This window comes from Pipra filicauda, unplaced genomic scaffold (genome assembly GCF_003945595.2).
Source record: "Pipra filicauda isolate LSUMZ 115617 unplaced genomic scaffold, ASM394559v2 scaffold68_size4259465_pilon, whole genome shotgun sequence".
Lineage (NCBI taxonomy): Eukaryota > Metazoa > Chordata > Aves > Passeriformes > Pipridae > Pipra > Pipra filicauda.
In genome coordinates, this window is record NW_024104853.1 from 1,720,803 (window position 1) to 1,746,898 (window position 26,096).

At 38.6% G+C, this 26,096-nt stretch overlaps 1 protein-coding gene across 5 annotated transcripts in view; it reads left to right on the top strand.

Moving 5' to 3' along the window:
• GABRG3 (gamma-aminobutyric acid type A receptor subunit gamma3) overlaps positions 1 to 26,096 on the top strand; it is a 328,202-nt gene that overhangs the window by 254,644 nt on the left and 47,462 nt on the right. For 4 of the 5 annotated variants that reach the window (XM_039388838.1, XM_039388837.1, XM_039388836.1 and 1 more), the window contains one exon: positions 21,705 to 21,842. The exons of the other annotated variant lie outside the window; for it this stretch is intronic. In XM_039388838.1, the coding sequence (XP_039244772.1) occupies positions 21,705 to 21,842 (138 nt within the window). The remainder of the gene's footprint in view (positions 1 to 21,704; positions 21,843 to 26,096) is intronic. 5 annotated transcript variants of the gene reach the window in all.

Sequence of the window (26,096 nt, forward strand, 5' to 3'; positions counted from 1 at the left end):
CAATAGCAGCACAGTTGAGAAAAGCCTTCTTAACACCATCTCTTCCTTCTGATTTTCAAAGAATAGACTTATTTTTTCCCCTCCCATATCCGTTCAGTGGCAAACGATCTAGTCTTTCTAAAGACCAGCTCATATACAGGAAGGTAGAAGTATCTTTAGTCATGGTTTGGGTTGGAGGTTTTAGTGTGTGTGGAAATATGTATGTATATGGGGAGGAGGAAAGGGCATTGGTTTTAAATTTATTTTTAGTCTTATGGAAAGCTGTTTGGCTGAAAGCAGTGGAGAGTTAAATTCTCTGCCAGCCATAGGAATAATATAATATGAGCAGTGTAGTTTTGTTATGCTGCCAAGTGTATAACTTCCACCTTGGTCAGAAGGAAGAAGGCCAAAAATCCAGCAATGACAAAGAAGTCATTGGCCTGCTGACTGCCACCACTGCCCCCATAGCCCTGCAGTATCTGGCAAATAAAACAGCTGGGACTGTGCCAGCTGCAAGGATACAGAAAGCAGCTGTGAAGGACTGATTCGTGTTACGGACCATATACCCAAGCACCATCAGTTCGGTCACAATTTGACCTCTATTTGAACCAGCAACTTACAAAGGCAAAAGGCTCTATGTGCCATTGTCAATTCCCAGAGTCATCAAGTCCTCTCATGGAAATTAAATTTTATCTTCAATATGGCATCCTGAGCCCTAGTTGAGAGGATAGTGGAAATCAAAGCTGCATGCAAGCCTGTCTTTAAATTTATTTATCTCCTGGAATCTGAAGGAAGCCTTTTAACATCAGGTTTTAAAGAAAGAATTAGAATTTGATTTTTTTCTCCAGCTGCTTTATGTGTTTCAGTGTATGAAATATTTGATTGAAAAATAAGTTAATATTTTTGTAATAACCATATTTCTCAAGAAATGCGATGTTGTTATGCCAGGCTCCCTGCTGTGTTCTGTAAACTTTTAATTCATTACTGAGGAAAAGCTATCAATACTTTTTCATTATTACACTATCCTTTTGCTCTGAAATTGTCACAGAGGGAGAAGCAGGCCAGATGCCATTTGCTTTCGTTGACGTCCTACACATTTAAAAGTCTCTCACAAAATTCCCAGAGTGGCCCTTACTCTTTGTTGGTTTGGTTTGACAAAGTGTAGATTTTGCTTCGTCTTCCCAAGAAACATGTGAGGAAAAGGAGGTCTGAGAGGAAATCTTACAGTTAACTCCACAAAAAGGTAGTAGCAGTAACTGAACTCCTTCCTTAAACTCTGGTAGGTGGAAACATTCTATAAACCACCAGCTCCTGACTGGTGAGCAACACCAGCGCTAGCAGTGCTTACCAACCTTTCAGGGATGTCTCAAGGTCCTTTCATATTCATGTAATTAGAAATTGGGCTGTGTCCTGAAGTATTTAGCCACTCTGAAGTAAATAACTAATTATTTAGATGTCTGGAACAATATCCTAGATGGAGCATGGATGTACCTGGATCTGCTCAAGTTCTCCAAGCACCAACAAGGAGGAGGCTGTGAAACGCTTGTTCTTTCATGTGTGACCCCACTTCAAGGATTAGTGGAACATGACATCTGGGTTTGACTCTCTTGTTTCTTAATTACTTGGTGGACTACTAAGGAAACAGCTAGAAAAAAAAATCTGATGAGGAAAGTTTGCCCTCATTTTTTTTAATGCTTGACAGAAAGAAATAGTCAGCAAGAAATGACAAATTTAGAGGAAACTACTCTACATCTCCAGTATAGCCAAATATATAATATTATGTGAGGAAAGACGAATGCTAATATAATAAATTTTTTTTGTATGAGTGAAGTTTAATTAACTATGTTTTACCATTATGTAAATCCCTCAGATTTAATAATTGAAAAGGCTGGCAAAAGCTTAAGCTTTGCTGACTGGGGTACCCATTGAATTCTGAGATATCCTAAACACAAAAATGCTGTTCTGTCTACAAAGATAGCAATGTCACCAAGGAGTGAGGGTGATGCTGTTGGTCTCTGCCCATTAAGCTGATTTCCAGGTCATGTACAGAGAGAAATGTCTGCAAATTTTACAATAGCCAAACAAACCAACATATTCAAGGCTATGAACTTTAATATCTAAAGACTGGGATAACGTATGGACCTCTAAACAAGCTTACCCTAACAACACAAACGTTTTAAAGTTTCATATCAAACATGCAGGAGTAGATTCAGGAATCCATTGGGATAAGCAGCCCTCTGTACTTCTGATTCTGTTGCAGGTCTTGTGGGATGAACTGCAGCTGGTCGCTTCTCCTCTGTGTTTCTTCCCCTGATACTCTGTATTCGAAAGAGTGAGGAGGTCCCTGACTAGCTTTCCATGTCACTGGGGCAGAAATACAGGTTATGGTGTACATTATGGGAAAAAGAGACAGAGTCAGTCCAGAACTGCAGTTACCTTAAATTTTGAAGCCTTATTCCTCTATTTTGTGTAGCTGTATATTTACAAAGTAGAAATTAGACTCCATTCTTCCATAGTAGATAAGAAATTCAGTCTTGGTTTCCAGCTGCAAATATGAAAGGAGATTTTTATTTGAATTATAAGAAGTAAATGAATAAGCCAGGGTCAACATTATGTCTGTGAAAGCTTTAGTTTTAAAGATCTTTTCTGGATGCATTTTTGTTTAATATTAATACCAGAGATGAAATCACAGAACAGCTGTTCAGTTTTTCTCTCTCTGGGAACATATCAGTGAACAGTACACTGGTTAACTATAGTTTTGTCTGGTGCACAAAATGGGACGGTCGCCACCTCCTACAGTCAATGCTCAAGGGCACTGTGATTGTCACCCTCTTTATACATAGCAGCTGTATAGTAATCATCATTTCAGCAGCAATTGACCTTGCAAATATAAGGTCCTGAGGCAATGAAATGGTTTACAATGTAGCTGCTGGAATGGCATCCAAGGCGGAGAGATCTGCAGTAGTGTAGCAGCATTTAAGACTGATAACAAAAGGACATAAAAGTTCCCAGACATAAACAAGAAATGCATTATTGGCAAAGTGTGAATAACACTAAAAGAATGAACGTGTCTCCAAGCTATTTTGGAAAAAGACTCACCCTCTTTACTTAATATTGCAAGTAGGGAAATTATTTTGGCTCATACCTGCTGAATGTGCAAGAACAGCAGAAATGGAATATTTTATTAACATAAGTGCTCTGTTGGTAAAAACACAAATTTGGCTAGATCAAACTGATCAAACTGGACCCTAAATCTAGTCCATCATGGTCTTGCAACAGGTCATACCTGAAGTTTCTGAGAAACTTAAGAGAAAATTCAATTATTTTGATAATTTATGAAGCTGTCTGTGTGAGGTTTGTGGATTCTGCATGTGGGAATCAGACCAAAACTTCAGTCAGATCACAAGTTCATATGTGTTGGCTCTTTTTCTTGCTTTTACCTTAAAGTACTGCTCCTTAAGATTCCTGGAAGATGGGGTGCATCTGTTGGTTGTTGCTGCCGCAGACATACAACAGAAATATTGATGGCAATCTTCTCCCCCTTGGAAGTTTTGGGCTGACAGAACTGCTGTGGCAATCCAACATGTGTCCCCTCCCTTCAGCAGGCTTAAACACTGTGATCCCCCTGTGTCCCACTGCCCAGTTGTCCTGAGAGCAAGGGTGGCTCTTTGGCAGCTGGCCCAGGTATCTGTATCATTTCCAGAGCTAGTGGCAGTGCTAGGTCCAGCAACTCTACCTTCCCCAGATTAATGATCCAACAGCCAGAGCCATGTGAGGGGCTAATCAGGTGATAAAAGGACAAGACCATTGATTTTTGCTATTTTATTCACCTCAAGCTGAAAGACACTGCCAAAATTGGCAATCTTGGGAGGGGAAAAAAACCTTGGATCCATTAATATTGGTAAATTTCCTGACAGCAGCTTCTGCCTTCCTCTCTCTGTAGTTGACCCCATCACTACTCCCAAGATGAAAACTTTGTTTCCAATACTCTCATGGGCAGGTGGAGATGTCCTAAAAGGAGATGAGGGTTTCTCTCTTTCCCAATTTGTTTTGTTTTTTAAACTTTTAATGTGTACATCCTGGTGTCTTAACTGTAGGCTTGTTTAATGTTTTGGGACTTTTTTTAATGATAGCTTTGATAATAACCATCAATGGGCAATAAATTTTATTGTCCAATTGTGTACTTAATTGAAAAATAATTCTACCTTTTTTAATTTTCTGCCCTCTGAATTTAATAGCAAGCTCTTTCCTTTTTCTGTTGTGTAGAGACACACCTAGAAGCACTAGTGCCATGTTTTGAATGTTTGCATGACTACATGATGTCATTAATTATTTTGAAAGCCTTTGTCAACACATCTTGGTCTTTTTTCCTTAAATAAACTGTCCCAGACTTGTCTATCTCTCTTCATACAAATGATGTTTCTGTATCCAACCGCTCTCATCCTTTATCTCTTAACTCCCCCTATTCTCAGGCTTTTTTAAAAAGAACAGCTGGAGATGAACACCTTCTTTCAGGTGACAGTGCAATTTGTAACAGAATTGTTATATTTTCAGGCTAATTTTCCATTTATGTTGGTTCTAAAATTTCATTTGATTTTAATTTACTTTCTGACTGCTGCAGCCCCTTGGATGGCAGGGTTTTCAGTGAACTCCTAGAATATTTGCAGCTTTAATTTAGACCCTGGGAATCTGCTTTAATAATAATCCAGTGCATTACATCCAGTGTGCATTACACTGGTCAGCACCAAAGAGGTGACAAGGTTCTGCCAACCAATAATTAGAGTTGTTGCAAGGAATCACAGATATCAAATAATCTCCTGGTAAGTGAGATGTTTTAGATTGTCATCACTGAGTTGTAGGCAAGGTGTGAGATAAAAGGAATTAAGACACTTGGCAACAAAGATTTCAAACACCTTCCATTTCTGCTGCACTCCTGAGTATTCCTAAATGAAAAGGTCTGGAATAGCTGCATAAGTCCCTGTAGCTGAATGGCAATAGTCACTTCAGTGAGATTTGTTTTTTGGGGAAGGAGCGTACGAATGTGAAATGTGAAATGTGAAAACTTGGGAGACACACACTGGAGCTGAATGGCATTTATGTTGTCTCAGAGAAAAGCCCCTCTGCCCCAGGGACTCACATCTTTAGCCCTGCCTTAATAGGCATTGTGTCACATGGCTCCTGGGCTTGGCTATATCTCATCTGTGACTAGACATGAGACATCTAGTCTTGTGAGACACCACTTACCACTAGATGGGAGAAAACTCAAGCAAAATCAGACCTCGAGCAATATATATTATATGGCCCCCAAAAGTACCTGCTTCTCTGTGACAGAGGTGTGCTTTCTTCTTAAAAAGTGGTTAATCCAATGGCACATTGCAAGGAGAAAACAAGAAGTCTCTCAGATCGCCTAGAAACTTTCATGTCTTGAATCACACCAAGCCATAATGCCAGGTTATTTATTTCAAACAACACCTGACATCTCATTGTAATCAGTTGTTATGCAAGCAATGATAATCCCTTCAAATTTAATGGAGTTTCTGAATTTGGTACCATGCATCTGCATTGTCACCTCACATTATTTTCAAAAGCAAAAGTGACAAAAAATACAGAAAGGAACACTGTTTTGACTCAGAATACTAATCTAGGTGTCAATCTGCTTTAGCAAATAACTAAATTTTGAAGATTTACAAAAGTGGTATCTTTTATTATTATTTAAAACACATTAGGTCAGATTGATATCTAGTGACATGCAAATTAAAGTAAAAAATTAAGAATTATGTATAGTTGAAGGACATAAGTATATGGAAAAATTATTAGAGAAGTCACTGATGGGAAGTCTATGGACTTTTTGTTGCTTTACTGATTTGGTATTATGTATATCTTCACTACAGATGTTCTACTAACTCCCTTCATCTGTAGCCATTATAAACATTAAGTGCCTCTGACCAATATCCTAATCTCATCAAAAAGTAAGGAGAAATATAGGCCCAAAGTAATTCCCCAGAGCCTGGATGACATTTTTTAAAGAGTAGCAGATTAAGAGGTCTCCAGCCACCAGAAGCATCTGCACCACCAGAAAAAAAGAAAGAAGCTATGACTGTCTTTTCACATAGAAGGAGGGCATTTGCACAGTGTCCTCTCACATGTGTCATCCTGTTCAGAAGTGAGGAGCACTGCAGCTTATTAACATCTCTGACATGCTAATTAGCATCTCTGGAATCACAAGAAATATATACTTTTCTTTTAATAATGCAATGGCTTTGAGGCTCAACATAGTTTAGTATCACAACAGGAAGCATTGCAGAGCAAATGGCAGTGTATATAGAGCGATCAGTAAGAGAGGAAGAGACTGAAATTTTATAAAGACAACAATAAATACTTAAAATACTGGGCATCACACGTATATTCTCAATAAGGTAAAGCAAGCATAGTGAGCATCCCACCTTCTCTGCAACACTGCACAGCAGAAGGCAAAGGCAATTTCTCTCTCACACACAGTTCTACACTGTGCCGCTGCTCTGACTCCTTGCACTCAGACATGGCTGTGGTGAACTGAAGGGTGAGTCACTATAAGTTATATCTGTCTATTGATTAAAGGAAAAACAATAAAAAGAATTATAAAGTGGAGATACTGCTATCAGGAGACAATAGTTTTTCATTCTAGCCTCCTGTGGAAAAGCTCCATGTTTTCTGAGGTGGACCAACTGGTTTCATATGCCAATCAAATTTGCCTAACTGTGCTGCTGGCAGGGCATATGAACTTCAGCCCCAGTTTCATTTCTTACGTAAAACAACCTCATTCATGGAAATCCGCTGAACCTCACTGATGAGAGGAGAGTTACTCCAGCACTGGGAGGGCTACCACATTGTTTGCTTTGCTGTGTGACTGTTGTTTCCTTCCTTTGAAAGTTTCTTTTGTCAATCCAGCTGAAAATCCAGGAGAGATACTATTCTGTGCCTGTGTTTATTTAGGTTCCCAAGTTAGCAAGCATGGGAGACTTCCTGTAGAAAGGAGCAGAATTTGTCACATCCAGACAGATGGCTTCATTACAAGTCATGTAATTTCTGTGCAAGGTGTGGGGACATTTCTGTGCAAGGTGTGGGGATCCCATGCAGGCAACCTTGGGCTTCACTAACCCCTTTCAAAGGATGCGGGAAACTGTGGACAATTTGAAGAGGGAGTTCTGTAGAACTAGATATATTGCTGTAATGAGTGGGTGGTAAAGCTGCTTCCCCTTTCTTCAGCTGTGAAAAGAGACTTTTATTATTACTAGAACCAAGAATGAAGAACAGTTTCTGGCTTATCATTCAAGAAAGGGAGATCTTACTTTCCCAAAATGTAATAATTTCTTGATCCAGAAGTACTGTTAAGAGGTTCACCAAGGTTTTCAGCATATTTAGATCCCAGCTGGATTTTTATCCTGCACCTTTCTTAGTGGAGTTCACTTCCAAAGAGAAAAATGCTGCCTCTTATGCCCACCTGCTTATACTGTTCCAGTCATTCTGGCATGCACTAGTATAAGTCAAGGAGCATATTTTGGGTTGTAGGGCTCTCCTTGTTTTCCATTTTCATTTGTGCATTGATTCTTGACATCTTGATTTCCTTGCTTTGAAAGCCTGCTCCTGGCAAGCAAGGAGAGACAGCACTAGGACAGACAAAGTCAGCAGCAGTCTGCTGTTCGGGGCAGAAGTGTGCAAGTTTCTTCTAATCCTTTTGCCTGTTCCAGAGCCTTGGAAAACTTCTGCAAGACTTTAGCACTTTGACCAATCATCTGAACCCTTGCATTTGACTTAATTTACCCTCTGGCTCTGTGAGGATTCTTTCCACTGGAACATGGACTGTATGTTTTGGAGATGGGCTTCCCATCCAAGTGGCTTGTCAAACCCTAGCTACCTCCAGCACCCTCAGCAGTCTGTCCTCAGCAAACAGGCAAATGGAATGAAGATGGCTCACACTGGGGTTTTAATACCCATCAAGAGAAGGAGGCAGATGTGGAAAAAGGAGGTGGATAAAACATCCACCTCTTCCAAAACACCTTCAAGGAAAGGCAGTGCTATAGGCTGGAAAGAAAATCCAAGATTAATATTTGAGATAAAGACAGAAGGCCAAAAGGGTCAAGGTACTGTGATTGGAGAAGACCCAGCATCAACAGTGATCTGGGGCACATTAGTCTTCAAATTAATGTAATTCGCAGGAAACAACAGCATGTCATGACAAAGTCAGTCATTGCAGCTGAAAAATCTATGCTTGCTAAGAAGCAGAAAACAGGGTCCAGAAAGCTTCTGTGATGACAAATTTTTGTTTGCTGGTAGGCTAAAGGATGAGATCCTCTACTTGTCATGGTCCTTAGGCAAAGCCATTCAAGCAGTCTAAGGCCCCATCTGCTAAATCACTGGCTGGTAGTAAGGGAAAGTTCTTTCGGCAGAGATGCTAAAATAAGTAGCATTGCTGGAGAAGTATGTGATGAAGGCAACACAAAGGAAATGGTGTATTACAGAAAATATCAGGAGACCTGTTGAGTCTCAAAGTGGAGACTGAGCTCCACAACGCATGTGTCATTAGGACTGGATGAGTCCTCATACCTATTTTTAAGAGCAGGTGCTCTTTCCTCCTCCCCTTTTTTTTGTGGGAACAGTCCTCTCAACCCACTGGAGTAGTGCAGTGTCCAGAAGCATTTTTGGTACAGGAGCAGGCCAACATCCCAGGGGCATACAACTTAAGGATGAGTGGCCTTTTTCTTATCCTTAATAAGACTGCAAGCTTTCCCTCCTTGGAGGGAATTGTAACAAAATGTCTCCCCTGTACGGGAGCTTCTTTTTAAAGAACATATAATATCTGAAGGTTACTTTCTTCTGTCAAATTACAGGAAAATTGGGGAATGGGTGCAAAAGTTGTTGCAGCAAGGACAGATAACATGCACATAAACATAGACAATGAATATAATTACATAAGCTTCATTTCCTGAGCAAACCAAGCTAAAAAAGATTTAATTACTGAAACTTGGCCAAGAGACACAGGAAGCAAAAGCTGCTGAGGTTTTGATTTTCTGTCTGGAGATTTTTTTTAATACTTGTCAGTATGATTTATATGGGGCCTGGAATAGCTGTACACTTTTCAGAACAGCGTTCAGCCAGATGCTGGAATACAAGGAGTAACAAAAGTGCAGAACAATGAGGTATTTGGGAAGAAACTGAAATCTGAGCTATGCCAAAAATTCCCCTCCCCCCCAAAAAAAAATTTCACAGATAGGATCTTGCCCAAAGAGTCTCACTGTTTTATAATATGTTTTGAGTTTGTTTTTTTTTCTTTCCTAAATGTAAACACTGAAATAAAAATTTTAAAAAGGGTTTTCCATTAGCTGGATGTAGAGATAATATTTTCTTTCAGAAACATGGACTCACATTTTGCAAGAGCAAACAATTCTGACAGATCCTGGCAACTGCTTTGTGAACCTGGCATCAGTGCCATTTTCACTACCATAGGAAAGGCAGTTTGACTGTCAATCAGCCAAGGGCCAGAAAGCAGCTTTGTTTGGGACAGAGCTGCTAGGCTTCCAGTGATGCAGCTTGGACCATCCTTGTAGCCATGACATTTTGGGTGATGACAGCTGCCTGATGCCCTGTAAGGATTTGGGGGTACTGTAGTCTTTGGAGGATTCAGAGCTATTGAAGGCAGATAATTGGTTTTTATGTTGATACACAATACTTCTGCTTTAAATCTTTATCGGGAAATGAAGCGACACAAAACTATGTACCACTGATATGTAGACTTATTCCTGACAGTACCTCATTCTGAAACACACTGGAGAGCTTGATCTTGATACTTCTTCGTTAACTACAGGCAAAGCTATTCATGAACTAAGAGTTAAGGAATACCACAGCCCAAAGAAAACTGAAACGCGTGAGAGAAGTACACCTGATATTTTTGTTCTATCAGGCAAAAGTATCAGTGAGCTGGCTTCTTCCGTTCTACCTCCACCACAGCTCTTCAATTTTAGAGAATTAGTGGATCATCTGAGGAGATTTAGATCATCATTCGTATCTGGGACTAGAAACTGTTAAATTAACTACCGGGAGATGCCAAATTTACCCTATTGTGTACTGTAAGATACAGACATTTACAATCACTGTGGGGTTCTGGGGAGAACAGTGAAAGAGCATGACTTCTCAAAAGCTTTAGCAAGAATGTTTTAGCTAAGCTAAAGTAAAGATAAACATATGCTTGAAGTAACACACCTGGACAAGAGGTTAAGGCATTGAGATCACTGATTGATACATGTATCTTAAAAGGTGAGAAAAGGACATCTAGAATATTTGGACTGGTGTACTACACAGGAGTATCAGGTAATGTCCATCAGCAGTATCCTGAGAGTAAGCGAGATACAAATAATGAAGGGGGAGGAGGCAATAACCAGAGAAGCAACAGCCCTGAGATGCTTGGAAAGTAAATGACAAACCAAGACATTGATAAATGTTTCCAGAGAAGAGGAAGTCCAAGTTTAGTGAATGCAAAATGAATGTATTTAACAATTCATCATAACACTGTTGCTGATGTTTAAATGAAAACAGTGCAGTGCTCTCATTAATTTAATTGTGTGTGACTCTAAATATGCCAGAATCAATAATGTGTCTTGTTTATCTGAAATTTCATTTTGTCAGATAATTTCTGATGAGCTGTTACTATGATCAGTGACATCACAGTTTAACCATAACCTTTTCAGAACTGATTTTTCTGTAAGCATGAAACACAAAAAAGTATGTTAACATTTGTCTTTGGTTGCTGGGCCTTGCATGCTTCACCAATAAAGTGTAAGCAAGTCCTAGAGAGCTAAAACTCAAAACTACAAAATATTACAAAAAGTAGAAATTTCCTGATTGCTCTACTTTACAGAGCTATAAAGACTTATTTTTTGTGAATTTTAGTTTGTGCAAATGATTATAAAGGTGTGTAAATTATTATAAGGGTATGTAAATGACAATAAATCTACATACACCATGATAATAACTACATTAATAAGCAAATAACACTCATTTCTTTGTAAATTGACTGAAAAAAACTGAATAGAAGAAATTAGTCATGAATAACTGACTTTGATTTTCCAATGTCAGTTCACATTAAGTTGCACTATGATGTAAAACAGTCTTTCAAAAAAAACCTGTATTAGTCTTTAAAAAAACCCCTGTATGGCCTCTTTTTTTCAACGGCAACAACCCTATTTCACAAATCATTTAAAAGATAACTCTGCTTAATCTCAGACTTAATGAAGTTTGCTGTCTATTTTTTAATTTATCCTGCAAATTGTTTTATTCTATGAAATGGTAGTACTCAAAAAACCCCTCTGTTTTCAGTTTGAAGTGTTCTGTTGTTTTAGCTTTTACTGTTCATTCCTGATGTATTATGAGAAGACCTATGAAAAAGTCATAATAACTTTGTATGAAAGTCTTTAGTTCATAATCTGGTTCCATTAATGATATGTTGACTGAGCACAGTACATTTCTGAAGGCTTTTGTAAAGCCACAGGTTTTGCTGCTGTAGCTCATGTGAAGCCTGTAATGGGTTCCATGGCAATTCAGAAAAAACACTGTTAATATCTAAATTTCATTTTCATGGATCTGAAAATGTACAATTCAGGCTAGTTACAAACCCCATAGGCTGTGTAAGGTGAATATCCAGCTGCAATGATTTTTGTAATTGAAATTGGATAGAAAATTTCTATACATGGGACAGTGTGAATAGATTGTAGAGTGTTTCTAACTTAAGAAGTTAGGCACTGATAAATAGATGGATGTTGTCATGGTTTGAGAGCCCCAAAAATCCAATTCCCTAGTCCAAACCCCCTCTCACATCTCAACCCAGTGTGAGATGGTTTTTCCAGACACCACATGAGACTCCTGACAATGCTATTACTATTTCATTGTAATAGCTATCTTCAAGCTGTGAATACAAATATTTTCTATCCATACTTACTCTATTTTTTGTAAGAGAATACAAAGTCTTCTTGTCTATCTTAAGAAACACAGGGTATTCCTTGTCAGTTCTTTTTTTATGTACTTGGTACAACAAATAGCTTACTTACTTATATTTACATGTTGATAAGAGTACACATCCAATCATAATACTGTATTATTTTATTGCTGATAGATATTGCTCTAGCGATATCTAACTGCATTCATACTTAACATACACATACTGACTATTCAGTAGCAATTGGAAGATAAGAGTTAAACATGCTCAACATGATCTTTAAATACTGTCAGACCCATGTGAGAAACACAAAATGAGTTTTTAGTGTTAAAAAAATCTGCTTACAAAGTATTCAAATAAAAACATTAGATAGATTGTTTGTCAATGAAAGGAAGAAACCTGTAGGCAAATTTTGTTCTCTCTCTTCCTCCCCACTTGTGGACTAAAAAACTTCACAGGTGTATTTTCTTTCATTTCCTGAGCTATTTATGGCTATGTTGTTTACTTTACTAGAGCTCTGAGTCTCCACCGGAAACTCTGCTTGTTCATTATATGTTTTCAGATGAGCCAAAACACATTTTCTCAGCACTTTGCCTAACAAAGCAATACACAAAGTAAACAATGTTATCTTTCTCATCAGGATAGTCTTAAATGAAATCTTAGTAGTCCTACATGGAGGATATAGTTAATTACTGCAATCAAATGGGTAAAGGCAGGATTATTTTATCTTGGAATATCCAGTACATTTGAAGCTGATACTGAACATTTATGGGCTATTCTTAATCCAATACACATGTTTGTGTTAAAGATCTTTGATGGAATGCACAGCTGTTCTGCCCCTAACTTTGAGGTGGTCTACATAGTCAGTAGGAAAAAAAAAAGGTATGTTTAAAGTCCTCTAGAGAAAGGTATTCAGCTCCCGCTGGGATGTTTGAAGTCAGCTGGCCAGCATCTCTTGATGTCACTGCTGTCCATCCTAGTCATAAGAAATTTAAGTACTTGCTTTAGAAGAACAATGTCATTAAACATCTTCAATGAAAGTGCAGTTTAAATGAATGGAAGAGGAAGACTGTATGCTGGCTATAAAGAATGTCAGCAGATCAAAGAATTGCAGATTTGACAGATATTCCTTTAATAAACTGAGGTTTATGTTCTACTTTGGCTATTTTACAGCTTTGATCTCTAAATTGTCCAAAGCAAGCCCTACTAGCTTTGGTTTTAAATTCTTACAGTAGAAGATTTGACTTGGTCTGGTTTATCCAAATATTTTTCATCTGCTCTATTGTACTGATGTTGACTTCCTCTTTTTCATAATGCTGAATTAAGAGCCAACTTATATATAGAAAATTGTGAGTGATTGGCATCACCTACATCTGCCTAAGATGCTACTTAAATATGCAGTCACTCAGACTTTGTACATCTCAGCATAATTTTTGGGAAGCACCTCTAAGATCACCCTCAGCAAATTCCTGTTTAAATGGACATGAGAAAATTTTACATGCAGCTTGAGATTCTTCATTAGTCGGTTATAAACTGTAAAAAGAAGTGATTTTTTTCTCTTCTCACTTGAGCTCATGCAGTCAGCCAAGCACAATATTTTAGCTGCTAAAATATTCATTTTTAGCTGTTTGTTTTCTGCTAAAGAACTCAATTTACATTTTTAGCTTTACAATGATGAGGCCGATCTCTCAGCAGTAGTACATAGCTCTTGAGTTCTCAGCATCATTCAATCGTTGTAGGGCATGTGCAAAAGAAAGGAGTTGTAGGTCCATGTAAACAAAGGGAGATGAGATGAGATGAGATGGGATGAGATTGCCATCTGTTTGAATCTCACCCCAAATCCTATGGAAAACAGGATTTGCTCAGGTGAAGCCTCCCATGTCTATGCAGAGCTGGCTGTGGTATATAAGATCTAGGGCAGAACAAAGCAGCAGTTACAAGATTCCAGCAGACTCTCAGAAGCCATCCCTTGGCCATGCATTTCTGAAAATTTCCTTTTACCTGGAATCACCATCTCCAGTCTTGCAGCCAGTAGAAATGTGACATTTGTTCTACATTATCAAAAATTTTCTGAACCACATTATGAATAATGTCTATTCTTTGTCTGTAAAGACACACATTTGTGAAGCATCACAAGTTCATTATCGAATAGCTATGTTAGCTATGGAAAATCAGTACAGTGAGCTAGAAAACTGAATTGTCTCTTACTTGTATATTTCTTTATAAGCAGAAAACTTCTAAATACAGGGAGAATAGAACAATTACATATTCCAGAATAATTCAGATCAGAAAAGAACTTGAGCTAGGAAAACCACTTTCAGGATTTTCATTCTTCTCTGCAAAGTATTGGTATTGCAGAAAACCTAAGGTAAAATCTTCAGCGTTGTTCCATTCATAACAGAACAGGAGGTTGGGGTCGTTGTTCCATTCATAACAGAACAGGAGGTTGGGGTGAAGTATCCATTCCATAAAAAGCATAAAGAGGACTGTGTAAGGTTAGGCAAGCTTGCTCTGTATGTCCTCAGTGTGGGAACAAGTTAAGCCATTCAGTTAATTAGGATCTGAAAGGAGTGTTTTGGCCTTGACTGGTGTTTTTGATAAAGAGAGTGCTGTGTTCTCAAAGCAAAAACCACTTTGAACAGTCTACATGATAGCATGGTTTTTCTCTCATGGCTGAACACAGCCACCATATGATGTGAGTGTGAATGTGTGGGATCAAGGCACTGGTTTGGGACGATCTTAGGAATTCCAGTTAACAAAAGACAAACACCAGGTGCTGTTTACAAAGGAACCCTAATAAAATGGAAACACTGGAAAGATTGGCAGACAAAATCCCGAAATCGAACTCTGTGTGGCGGCAGCCTCATTTCTTTCAGTGCCTATATTCGCCATACCTCAGTACTCTGATCCATGCAAGAATTCTCTCCTTGGAAAAAGATACAATTTATAAGCTAGGAGTGAGATCAGCCCATTTAATGTTAATGATATTAGAAATGGGGATGGAATGTGGCTAAATCAGAGGAATCTGAACATTTATCAGGTGTTCTAGTTACCAGTGGATTAATTTATAAAAGAATCTGCTGGCCAGAACAATGCAAGCAGATAGGCAAAAGCAATTGTTGCACATGAGGTTTCTGAAAATTGCTTTCTAAATAAAAGTGTTAGCAATCATTAAAAATAAGTATATAAATAAAAATGCATAGCAAAACATTAATACAGGCTATGAGACTTTTTTTTTGTTTTAGTTTTGGTGAGTTTTTTTCAGAAAGGTGAAGGCATTTGCAAAACAATAGAAAAGTGTAATTATGGGACAATATATGATAAACCCAACCAATTTCCAAAACCAAATCTCTTGATACTGCTCACAAATGTGTCAAAATGGAAATTGTTTGGCAAGCATAAGGACAGAGCATAAAAGTGTGATGATGCAGCAGAATTGCCTTATCTTCTTAGTGCAATTTCAAGTTACTTCACCTATCCTTTAGGATCTGATACTGGAACAGGGATTTTTTTTCCTACAAGGGCTGTGTGTGACAAAATCTTTGCACCCCTATGTGAGAAGTATCTGTTAGATTTTAACAGAAAGTGAGTACATTGAAAAGCCACATCTCAAAATGTCTTCAAGGGAAAACTTCTCTCTTTTCAATCTAATTCTGTTCATTCCACTCTGCCTTCTTCCTCTTCTCATTTTCACCTTTTTATTCTCTTCTGCATTTTCTCTGAGTCAAAATTTTATTTTGTCTATGAGTAGCTAGAAAATTTTTACCTCTTACAAGGGCTGGTTCACAGAAAATCCTTCTTTTGGGAATTATTTCTATGACAGCAACACTTCTCTTTTGCTCCTTTCTATTTTGAAGGCCCAAAAGAAGAATTGATGTCATGTCATCATGGCTAGGCTTCGCGAACGAAGATTTGGGAAGGCTCTATCCACATTTGCTGCAGGCACGCTGGTGGCTTATGAGGCCAATACGTGACAGACATATCCGATTACAAAAGGCACAGCAGAAAGATTCCTTAGATGGTGTATTCTGCAATAGACGGTTCTTTCTGCGTTGCCTTTTTTCCTCGAGGGTGATCCTGCGTGTGTTCTCAAAGGAGACAGCTGCGTTATAGATTTTGTGGCAGATTTTGGAACGTTTAGGTTGTCCCCCTAAATTCCTCAAAATGATTATCTCACTCCATGAGGATCAGCATGGCCAAGTCAGATATGGCAATGCACTTTCTGAGACCTTTCTAATTAAGAATGGTGTGAAACAAGACTGCGTTCTCGCTCCTACCCTATTCACCGTCTTCTTTAGCATGATGCTCCAAAGGGCCACAGCAGACCTCAATGATCAGGACGGTATCTACATTCGATACCGTACTGATGGAAGTCTATTCAATCTAAGGCGACTGAAGGCCCACACTAAGACCTTAAACCATCTTGTCCGGGAGCTGCTTTATGCTGATGACGCCGCCCTTGTTGCCCACACAGAAGCAGCTCTGCAGCGTTTAACATCCTGCTTTGCAGATGCTGCTGAGCTCTTTGGGCTGGAGGTCAGCTTAAAGAAGACAGAGGTCCTCCATCAGCCTGCACCTCAGGATGTCCCCCATCATCCCCACATCACCATTGGTCAATCAGAGCTCAAATCAGTCCTGATGTCATGTAGTTTATCAGTAAATCACATCAGCATCCTACACTTCTATCAAAAAACAGAATTAGTCTCAGGTAAAGGATAATTAAGTATTACTGTTGATGATGGTGACTGGATTGTCTAGTTTTTCGTCAAAGTGATATCACAGTCATATTAAAGCACATTTTTGGGTAGAAAAACTATCTATAATGGGACATATATCCTTTAACTTCAGGGCAGTGTTAGATTCATTATTCCGCAGTCATGGTAATGTTGGTTGATTTTTTTTCATAAGCTAATGTACTGTTAATAAGGTGTCAATTACTGATGCAAGCAAACAGGGCAAAGAATAATGTTTCTAATTGCTGTAGTTATCACCTAAGTGCAATTATCTACTATTGCTGAAATAAATCAATTTAGGATTCAAAGCTATCTTTATAACATTCACATTTAACTTTTTTTTCGAATTATTATTATCATACCTACCTTTTAAAATACTTCATCATTTTTCTTTTCCTGTATTTTTTAAAAAACATCACTGAGTTGGAAAAAAGCTAGTCACCTTCATTAGTGAACAGAGAGAACTCAATATGCATTCAATTATAGTGTAGGTATCCATAGGTCTTAAGTAAACTATTAAAAATCTCCATTGTCTTTCCCTACTTCTGCTTCAGTCTACCCTGAAGGCTTCCTGCTGAAAAGACATAATGAATTGTCTATATACCCTATTTTTTAATTTGTTTTATTTTAAACTAATTGAACTGAAACTGCTTTTTCTGCCATCCAATTGTGCTTAATAAATACATACTATCATGCAATCAAAGATAATACCAGTTTTAAGAGTAGAACTTCCAGGATTGTCCTGCTTAAAAGCCTTCTGAGATTAAATAGATGCAGGAATAGATCACCGAGGAAACCTCTTCCTCCAAACGTTGAGAAGTTTGGATTAAAATGCAGTTTGTTTGCTAACAAAGAAGCAATCATAAAGACTGCTAACAAGACAAAGAACCCGGACAGATTTTGTGGAAGCATATGATTTGTGATCCAAAACACGGTGCCAGAGAAAGGTGCATTTCTGGACTTCATTATCCTCTTCTGACCAAGGCTGTGTTGACAGAGGTCTCCCAATTAGCCTGAAGAAGAGTTAACAAGGTAGTATTCAAGAAGGCAAAGTGTTTCTGAAAGCATCTGGCTGTAAGCTGTAAAGGGCTGCTCATTCCCTACCTCTAATTGGAGTAGAGCATCCTCCCTATACTGACCACCTTCACTGACAACAGTTGAATCTACAGTGCTCCCTCCATGCTTGTTATATAAACTCCAACCACTTACTGATGGCAAAAGCTTGTCTTTCAGATCACGCTTTTCCCTGACTTCGAGTGTATATCTAACACCCCTGGAAAAGCAAAACCTTCCCAGAATCTGGCTATGTCTTTCAAATATATACTGCTGGCACAAGTATCAGTCCCTGGCAGAAAATTAACAGAACCAATCCTTTCTTGCCTGCTTCTCCCACATTTTCAGCTTTGCTGCTGCTTTCATTAACTCCTCATTGCACACTCTCAGCATACAAGTTTTTGCAAGGCTAAGAAGGAGGGAGGACTTTTCTAGTTGTGTTCCTTCTGCTGGGTCTACCTGTGTTATATGTGAATACAAAGTGTGGGGAACCAGGAGTAAAATAAGCTTTTTTCATGGTGTAGGGAAAAGATGTCTGAAGAGATGAAAGAAGTTAATTTTTTTCTGTGCCTCTCTGTCTTTCCATGTCTTGGATACTTTTCTAAGGAAAGCTTTTAAACCCTTGAAGTGGTCTGTGTCCTTTTTTTGACATGATCCCTTTTAGGCTATCTTTCCATAGCTCTACTCACTTCCTAAAATAGATCCATTATTACACAACAGAAAGTGAAACAAAGATATCAAGCATTGATCTAAGATGCCCAGGCCAACAACAGCATTGGGGAAATCAAGGTTAGAGGCAGTATGCACTAACAGGCATCATTGGTCATATTACAGAAGTTGGTGATTTCCCATGTGTTGATTCCTGTAGCAGCCATGCTTCAGGGGCGCTTGACACCAATTCTCACAGCTAACTTATAGTTGCATATGCCTCTCATCCAGCCTGGAGGTCTTTCTGGTCTTAACCATTTTTTCAACAGTTTAGTGGAAGCTTCTGCACAAATCAGTCTCCCTAGAAAGTGAAGCAGTATGAGTATGAAGAATGAAGTTTAAATATTTTTAACCTCTCAGTTCCAAGTCATAGGGTGGTGATGTGAGAAGATGTGGTGAGCTCAATTATTCCAAAAATAAAGGGGAAATAAAACAAAATCTAGAGAATCTCAAAGGTTTTCATGACGATTTGGCTTTCTGTTATAATATACTCACCTCCAAAACAGCAAAAAGTAGAAAATCAAAGTCATTAAGTACGTTTGGTGGAAATAAACAAGAGTTATTACATGGATACTTTCTCCCGGGCTCTTAAATAAAAATCAAATTTATTCTTGACCTGATTTTACAAAAACATGTAGTAACAATCTGACAAAAAACCAAATGGTCAAAGTGTTCTCTAAAAGTCTTTGATATAGTATATAAAAAGCTATAGCACAGCCTGGAAAATAACCATTGGACTAAAAATTAGAAGAATTTAATCAAGTAAAATTCATGGAAGGGAAAATGAAGTTGTTGACTTTGGTAGAGAAGATCCTGAGTTGCAGGTTGCCAGAACTTGGATGGCTGTAACACAGAATACACATTTTGTTGTCTTCTTCCCATGACATCCCCCTTGCCATCTTACTGGCACCTGCTGGAAAGTCTCCAGGAGGAGACTTGCCCTGTTGCAGTATGAATGTTCTTATATAACCTGAAGCAACCTGACAGGGCAAACAGACTTGATAGAATTATGTTCATCATGGATGAGTTGAAGCCACAAGGTCTGGAATTTAAGGTAATTTACTGTCATTTGTCATGCTGGGAAAGTGAAAGAAAGCAGACATTTCTACAGATAGCACATTTAGTTGTGTTGAGAACTGAACAAGAGAGGTTGCATTTTCTTGTGGAAATACTGAAGTCTGCAGTTCTGATATTTTCTAAAATGAAAATAGTTTCATTTCAAGAGTTTCCTTCTCTTCACATCAGGAGGCAAATCAGGAGGTAGGATTAAGACTCAAATGGCATGGCAGCCCCCTGTGTGGTACTGATACTGCCTTGTGGGGAAAGGGCAGTTCGGGCACCATCGCTCGGCGTGAGTGCAGGGCAGCCGCAGCACACCAAGGAGGCCATCTGATGCTTCTTTTTCCCTTCTGAACTGCAGGGGAAAGATATCAGCGGCCCCATGGATGAAGCAAATTTGAGAAGGCTCCTGATGAAAAATGTAGAGCTTTCCATTAGAGGGAGACATTATTCAGTCAGAAATAGAATCATAGGATCATTTAAGTTGGAAAAGACCTCTAAGAACGTCAAGTCCAACCAAATAAAAAATGCTCTGCCATGCCTGCTCCTAAACCATGTCCCTAAGTGACACATCTACATACTTTTACATCTTTTAAATACCTCCAGGGATGGTGTCTCAAACGTTTCCCTAGGCAGCCTATTTCAGTGCTTGAAAACCCTTTCCATGAATAAATGTTTCCTCGTGTTCAATCTAACCCCCGCCATCCCCGGTGCAACTTGAGGCCATTTCCTCTTGTCTTATTGCTTATTATTCGGAAGAAAAAATGTGATCAGAAGGCTCAGTCAAATAGGAGCCAGACTCAAGATTCCAGATGATGCAGGGCTAAGGCTCAGAGGCCCTGCAAAGCTTGACTTCTTTTACTGTATCACTGTGTCCTCTGACATAATCTGCCAGCCAAAAAAAAATTAACCTTTAGGTCAATCTCACAGACTGTCACAGCAGAATTGGCTGTGAAATCTGCTTGGCAGCAAGAGTTTTCAAGGAGAACAGTGTTTGTTACTCAGTTAGGTCTTTCATGAGTTATTTCTTTATTTACATTGATGGAAAATATAGAAATGTGACATTTTGAATTAACACAAAGTCATTTTCTACAGATTAGAGCTAAGGGACTTGTGGGTATTCTTCTTGCCATGTTAGTGAGAAGGATAAATAAGGCCATGCACACCTTACAGCAGTACCCCAGCAGGGTGGAACCTTAAACAAGATTGAGAAGACACTCATCAAGGAAATAGCACCATGACCAGAGAAGTTGTTTTGCAATGCAAATATAAAAATTTATCAGTATCCATTGGGAAAAAAAATTACTGATGAGACAGTTATATTAACCATCTATTGTTGTTGTTAGGCTTTTAATTTGCCTTATAATCTACATCTACTCTATTAATTAGATGAATAAAAATTGATTGTGTTATGCAGTAGAGAACAATCTAGTTTTAGCTAGAATAGGCATGCTGTTTTCTAGATGGTTTATTATTATGTTTTGGACTGGTTGAAGATTTGTTGTTGTACTCCTATTGGAAAATGCCATTCTCTAACAAAAAAGAAATTAAATATTGGCATGAAGATTAATTATGACCACTGAATGCTAAGCTGATAAGGACTTTCAGAAGCTATTTCAGCTGTAGAAATCAGGTGATGACTCATTAAATACAAAGACTTTAGAAGTAATATGCTGGCATAATCGCTTTACAATTCCCACATTAATTAAAATTTTGCTTTTTTTGCATTGTATGAAGTTACTTTCAGAAGTACAGTAGCACACTCCACATTAGAACTATTGCAACTTTCAAAACAATGAGTCCTTTTCAATTGTTCATATCTTACACTGAGACTCCCCTTTTTTTGCAATCTATTGGTTTGCACAGCTTCTTCAGAGCCTATGTAAAGCAGTATACTTCTGTGTCTGGACCTCAAATTAGTATGATCAGATGCATCTCTAAAGAGATCTGCTTCTGATGGAACCAACCGTTTTTGCCATTATAAAAAAAACAGCGATTGTGAAAAATCACAGGCTTGCCAGTATTATGACTCTGTTTTTGTGTGCTGCACAACTCGGGCTGAATTATACCACTTAACTCACTGATAAAGCATTAGATCAGAAATTTAGGTGTTTCCAAATAGCAGTGAAACAGTGAACTGATACTGTTTTGCAATACCTTCTTTTATGAAATGCAATATATTCATGTACATACATATTAATTTCTAGATGGCTACCCTAAAGAGGAAATGATTTACAGATGGAGGAAAAACTCAGTGGAGGCTGCTGACCAGAAATCTTGGAGACTCTATCAATTTGACTTTATGGGTCTCAGAAATACTTCAGAAATTGTGAAAACCTCTGCAGGTAAGAATTGAACAAATGGTAGAGCTTTTTCTGGAAATCATATTATTTAAAAATATTTATTCCAATTTTTTTTCATTTGAATGCAAATTGATTTCAATGTGTACCAATGTTCATATTAAAATCTGTAAAGTGCAGACTTCAAAAACATTGACTTTATTTAGATTTTTTATAACTTCTTCTCTACTCTAGTAGTAATTTCACAAACTAAGGAATAAATACTAAGTTGATGTGGCTGTTGGTTATATACTTGAAGTTACAATATGATTCTCATTCCTCATCTAAGTTTATTTGCATTGAATGCATTTTCACCATAAATTAAAGAGAAAGATAAAATGGTAGGTTAGTGAAATTAGATTCTTTAAACACTAGTTAACCATTCAGCCACAGGTTTAATATTTCTCTTAATATTTCAAAGGCACTCTTTATTTTTTCAGTTGGTAAATACCCTTGCTAGTGACTCTGCCAACTGACTGTAATTAAAATCCAGTCATACTTATTTTATTTCTTCAGAAATCTTGCTGTTTCTTATAATAGCACCAATATATATATATTAAAAAAGATATTTAAATAGAATACATTACATTAACTGGATACATTCTCATAAAATTCATACAATATCTAAACTGTATACATGACTCTGCAGTCATCTCTGTGATTACAGTTTGGTAATTCTCATAGCTGCTGAGGGAACCTGCTAGAAGTGACCTTCTGCTTAACTGGTGGTAAATTTTTGAAAAATCCCATATATATTTTTTTTTCAAAATGTAAGCAAAGCTAAGCTATTATTTTGGAAACACTGTGAATAATATTAATGATAAAAAATTATAAATCTTTGAAACTACTGCTGCTGGGTCATGGCCCACCGACTAACATCGGCAATGTATTCTCAGGATTGGATAGCAATTTTTATAATGAAGAGTCATTAAAGCTTTAGTGAATATTTTGAGCTGGTGGTTTAGCAGAACAAAATGTTGCAAGCAGCACATATGTAAAAGTTCTGTTATGGACACAAAGTCTTGTAGTCTTTAAGTTTCTCAGGAATGCAAATTTCCCATAAATTAAATCAGGTGTTGGCAGATAACAGTCACGTACAAAATACCATTAAAGTGTCTGCGTACGTGGTTTAACCCCAGTGGCATCTCAGCTCCATGCAGCCGCTCACTCACTTTCTGTGGTGGGATGGGGAAGAGATTTGGAAGAGTGGGAAAACTCATGCTTTGAGATAAAGACAGTTTAATAGGCAAAGCAAAAGCTGTGCACAAAAGCAAAGCAAAACAAGGAGTTCATTCACTGCTTCCTATGGTCAGGCAGGTGTTCAGCCATCTCAAGGACAGCCGGGCTCCCTCACAAGCAACAGTGACTTGAGAAGACAAACACCATCACTAGGAATATCCCCCTGCTTCCTCCTTTCCCCCCCAGTTTTATATGCCAAGCATGATTCCATACGGTCTAGGATATCCCTGTGGCGAGTTGGGGTCAGATGTTCCAGCTGTGTCCCCTCCCAAATCCTTGTTCCACCCACCCGCCTCCTCGCTGATGGGGTGGGGTTAGGAGCAGAAAAGGTCTTGAATCTGTGCAAGCACTGCTCAGCAATAACACAGACATCCCTGTATTACCAACACTATTTCCAGAACAAACCCAAAACACAGCCCCTGTAAGGTCCATGTAATAAAGTCCTGTCAATTGCTGTGTGTTTTTCTCCTCTCCCATCCCAAATCTTGTTCCTTCACAACCACCCCTTTGCAGACTCAGGACAGAAAGGAAGAGCAGCATTGTTCAGAGTGCTGCACAGGGGATCATTTGGACTAATGAGATGGAGTTAGGAAAAGGGAAGCAGGCAGGATACCAAAAGCAGCTTTCTGACAAAGAGAGGCACTAAACATCATTTCTTCCTCCCAAGGGAAATTATGAAAACTGCTATTAGAGAGGGCATTTAAAAGCAGACTGGGCAAAGCATGAGAAAATGTACTGCAGGGAGCAGTCCTGCAGTAACAGGAGATGGATTCAAAACCCTAACTTGTTTTTTGGCTTCTGACTTACACCTTTCTGCTCGTTTATGACAGTATTATTTCTCACTAAATTAGATGTTCATCTACATAATGTGAGAGCTGCTGCAGTGCTACCTTCCTGTGTCTAGTTTGTGGATCTCTTTTTCAGCTTCTCTTCGGCCATGTTCTGGCTATAATAAAGAGGTCACACTGGCCACATGGCAACACACTGCTGCTCTTCCAGCATTTGCTTCAAGTCCTTTCTTGGTAGTCATTTTCACTGCAGAATTACTAGATTTACTGCTCATCAGAGTTCTGCTATTTGACAGTTTTTCAGTCTTTCCAAACCTTTTTCAGACATCTAAATAACCTTTATGCCAATCTATGGCAATTTCGGTGGTACATAAGTAGCAAGCTGTCTGGTACAGAGTGTATTTCTGAAATAAGCAAGATGAGAAAGATTGTCATGTCTTGTGTTGAACCAGCAATGGCTTAAAGCATTGCCACAGTGGTGTGCTTCATGCTTGCAAGACTAACATTTTTTACAATAATCTGCCAACAAGGTGAAGTCTTCATTGCCGTCTGTACAAGGTATACAGTTTCTTTCCTGAGGATTTTTTTAAAATTTCATTCTAAGATACAAACACAACAAAATAAGTACCTACTGCATATGGTGATTACATGGAATAAACAGCAAAATCACCGTGCTGGTGCTGTGGTCATGAACCTTTATCTTACATCCTAAGTAAGCCTTCACTGTCAGGTAATACCAAATAATTCACAAGTACTGAAAAATTCCCCTGTTGGCAAGATACTCAGATACCATAGCAAGACCACTTCTCTTGCTAAAATGTCAAAAAAGGCTGACAAAGATAGTTAAAGTAGAGGGAATACTAAGCCACCTGGCATTCAGCCGTGAAAAAAGGACAAACTGCATGTAAGGAGGAAATTCTCAGATTTTAAAACTGCAAATCAGCCAAAGGAAAGGTGACCTTGGCAACAGGAGAGAGAGGGAGAACATCATCCTTAAAAGCATTCTGTGTGTGTTTCAGGTTTCTGAGTCCTAACCTTCCAAATAAACTTGAGGGGGAAACAAAAGCAAAGACAAGAAAAAAACAGAAAGAAGGTCAACACATTCTCAGAGATTTATACAGAGGAAATGATGCTCATGTGCCTAGCTCTTCTACTATATGAGCAAAGAACAACTGACTTGAGAAAGCATATCAAAATAGTCACCTCTGCTTACTTTTTGGTGTTAAATGCTCCCAGATCACTTATCTGTAGATGCAGAGAGCCCACAAGAAGTACCCACACAAGATGAACCAGACTGACCAGTGCCAGTCCAGGGCTAGTCAGCAGTCCAGTCATCACCCAATAGGTCCATGTTCATGGAGCAGGATCACCACTCAGCCCAGCCATCAGACTGCCAAGGCAAGGTCAGAGTTGGCAGCAGGCAACTGAGCCCCTCAGCTTGAGGAAGGGTTGCAGGAGGAGAGGCAGAGCAGAATGGTCACAGGCTGATCAGAGCAACTGGAGCCTGTTGGTGCTTTCATGGTCTTGACGATGAGTGGGAAAAAATGCACAAATCCCAATGTGCTGAATGTGGTTGTGTCTGTGCATATTTGTTTTTAATGATCTGATTCAGTCACACTCTCTCATGTACCAGCTAACTCATCTGAAGACATTTATTTAATGAATATTTATAAAACGTTTGGGTTTTAAAGTCACTGATATTTTTAACATCCCTCTGAGTCCTGATGACACATCACAGAGCGCTTGTCATCTGTGTGTTCTTCTCAGGACAAATGAGAATTTGGGGAATTTTTTTCTCAAATGTTTAATTCATTGGGATCCAGCATACACTACCTCAGCTGACTGTGCTGCACAGACTGTCTTTAACCAGATGGCATCCTCAAGCAGATGGATGGGGACTCAGAAAAATGCAACGTGTTGTTTGAAAACGGTGTCTTATTTTCACTTGCCTGGTATTGCAGGAGCTTTGCCTCTTCACCCAGGGTATCATATAATCTCAATTGCTTTGATGGTTAGGTTTTGGTTTACAGCCCTCAGCAGATATCTGCTCTGGGCTCCTGTGATTTCAGATGGTGTCCCCTCCTCTTCCAAATACTGTCCCCACCTCTCTTTATCCTGTCATGCCTGACTCCTAATGTGAGTGCAGAAGAGAAGAAGGAGAATCTGCCCTTTTTTTTCTTAACCTGGCACAAGTGGAGTGGCAGCTGAATTCCAGCATCTCAAAACCTGCTTT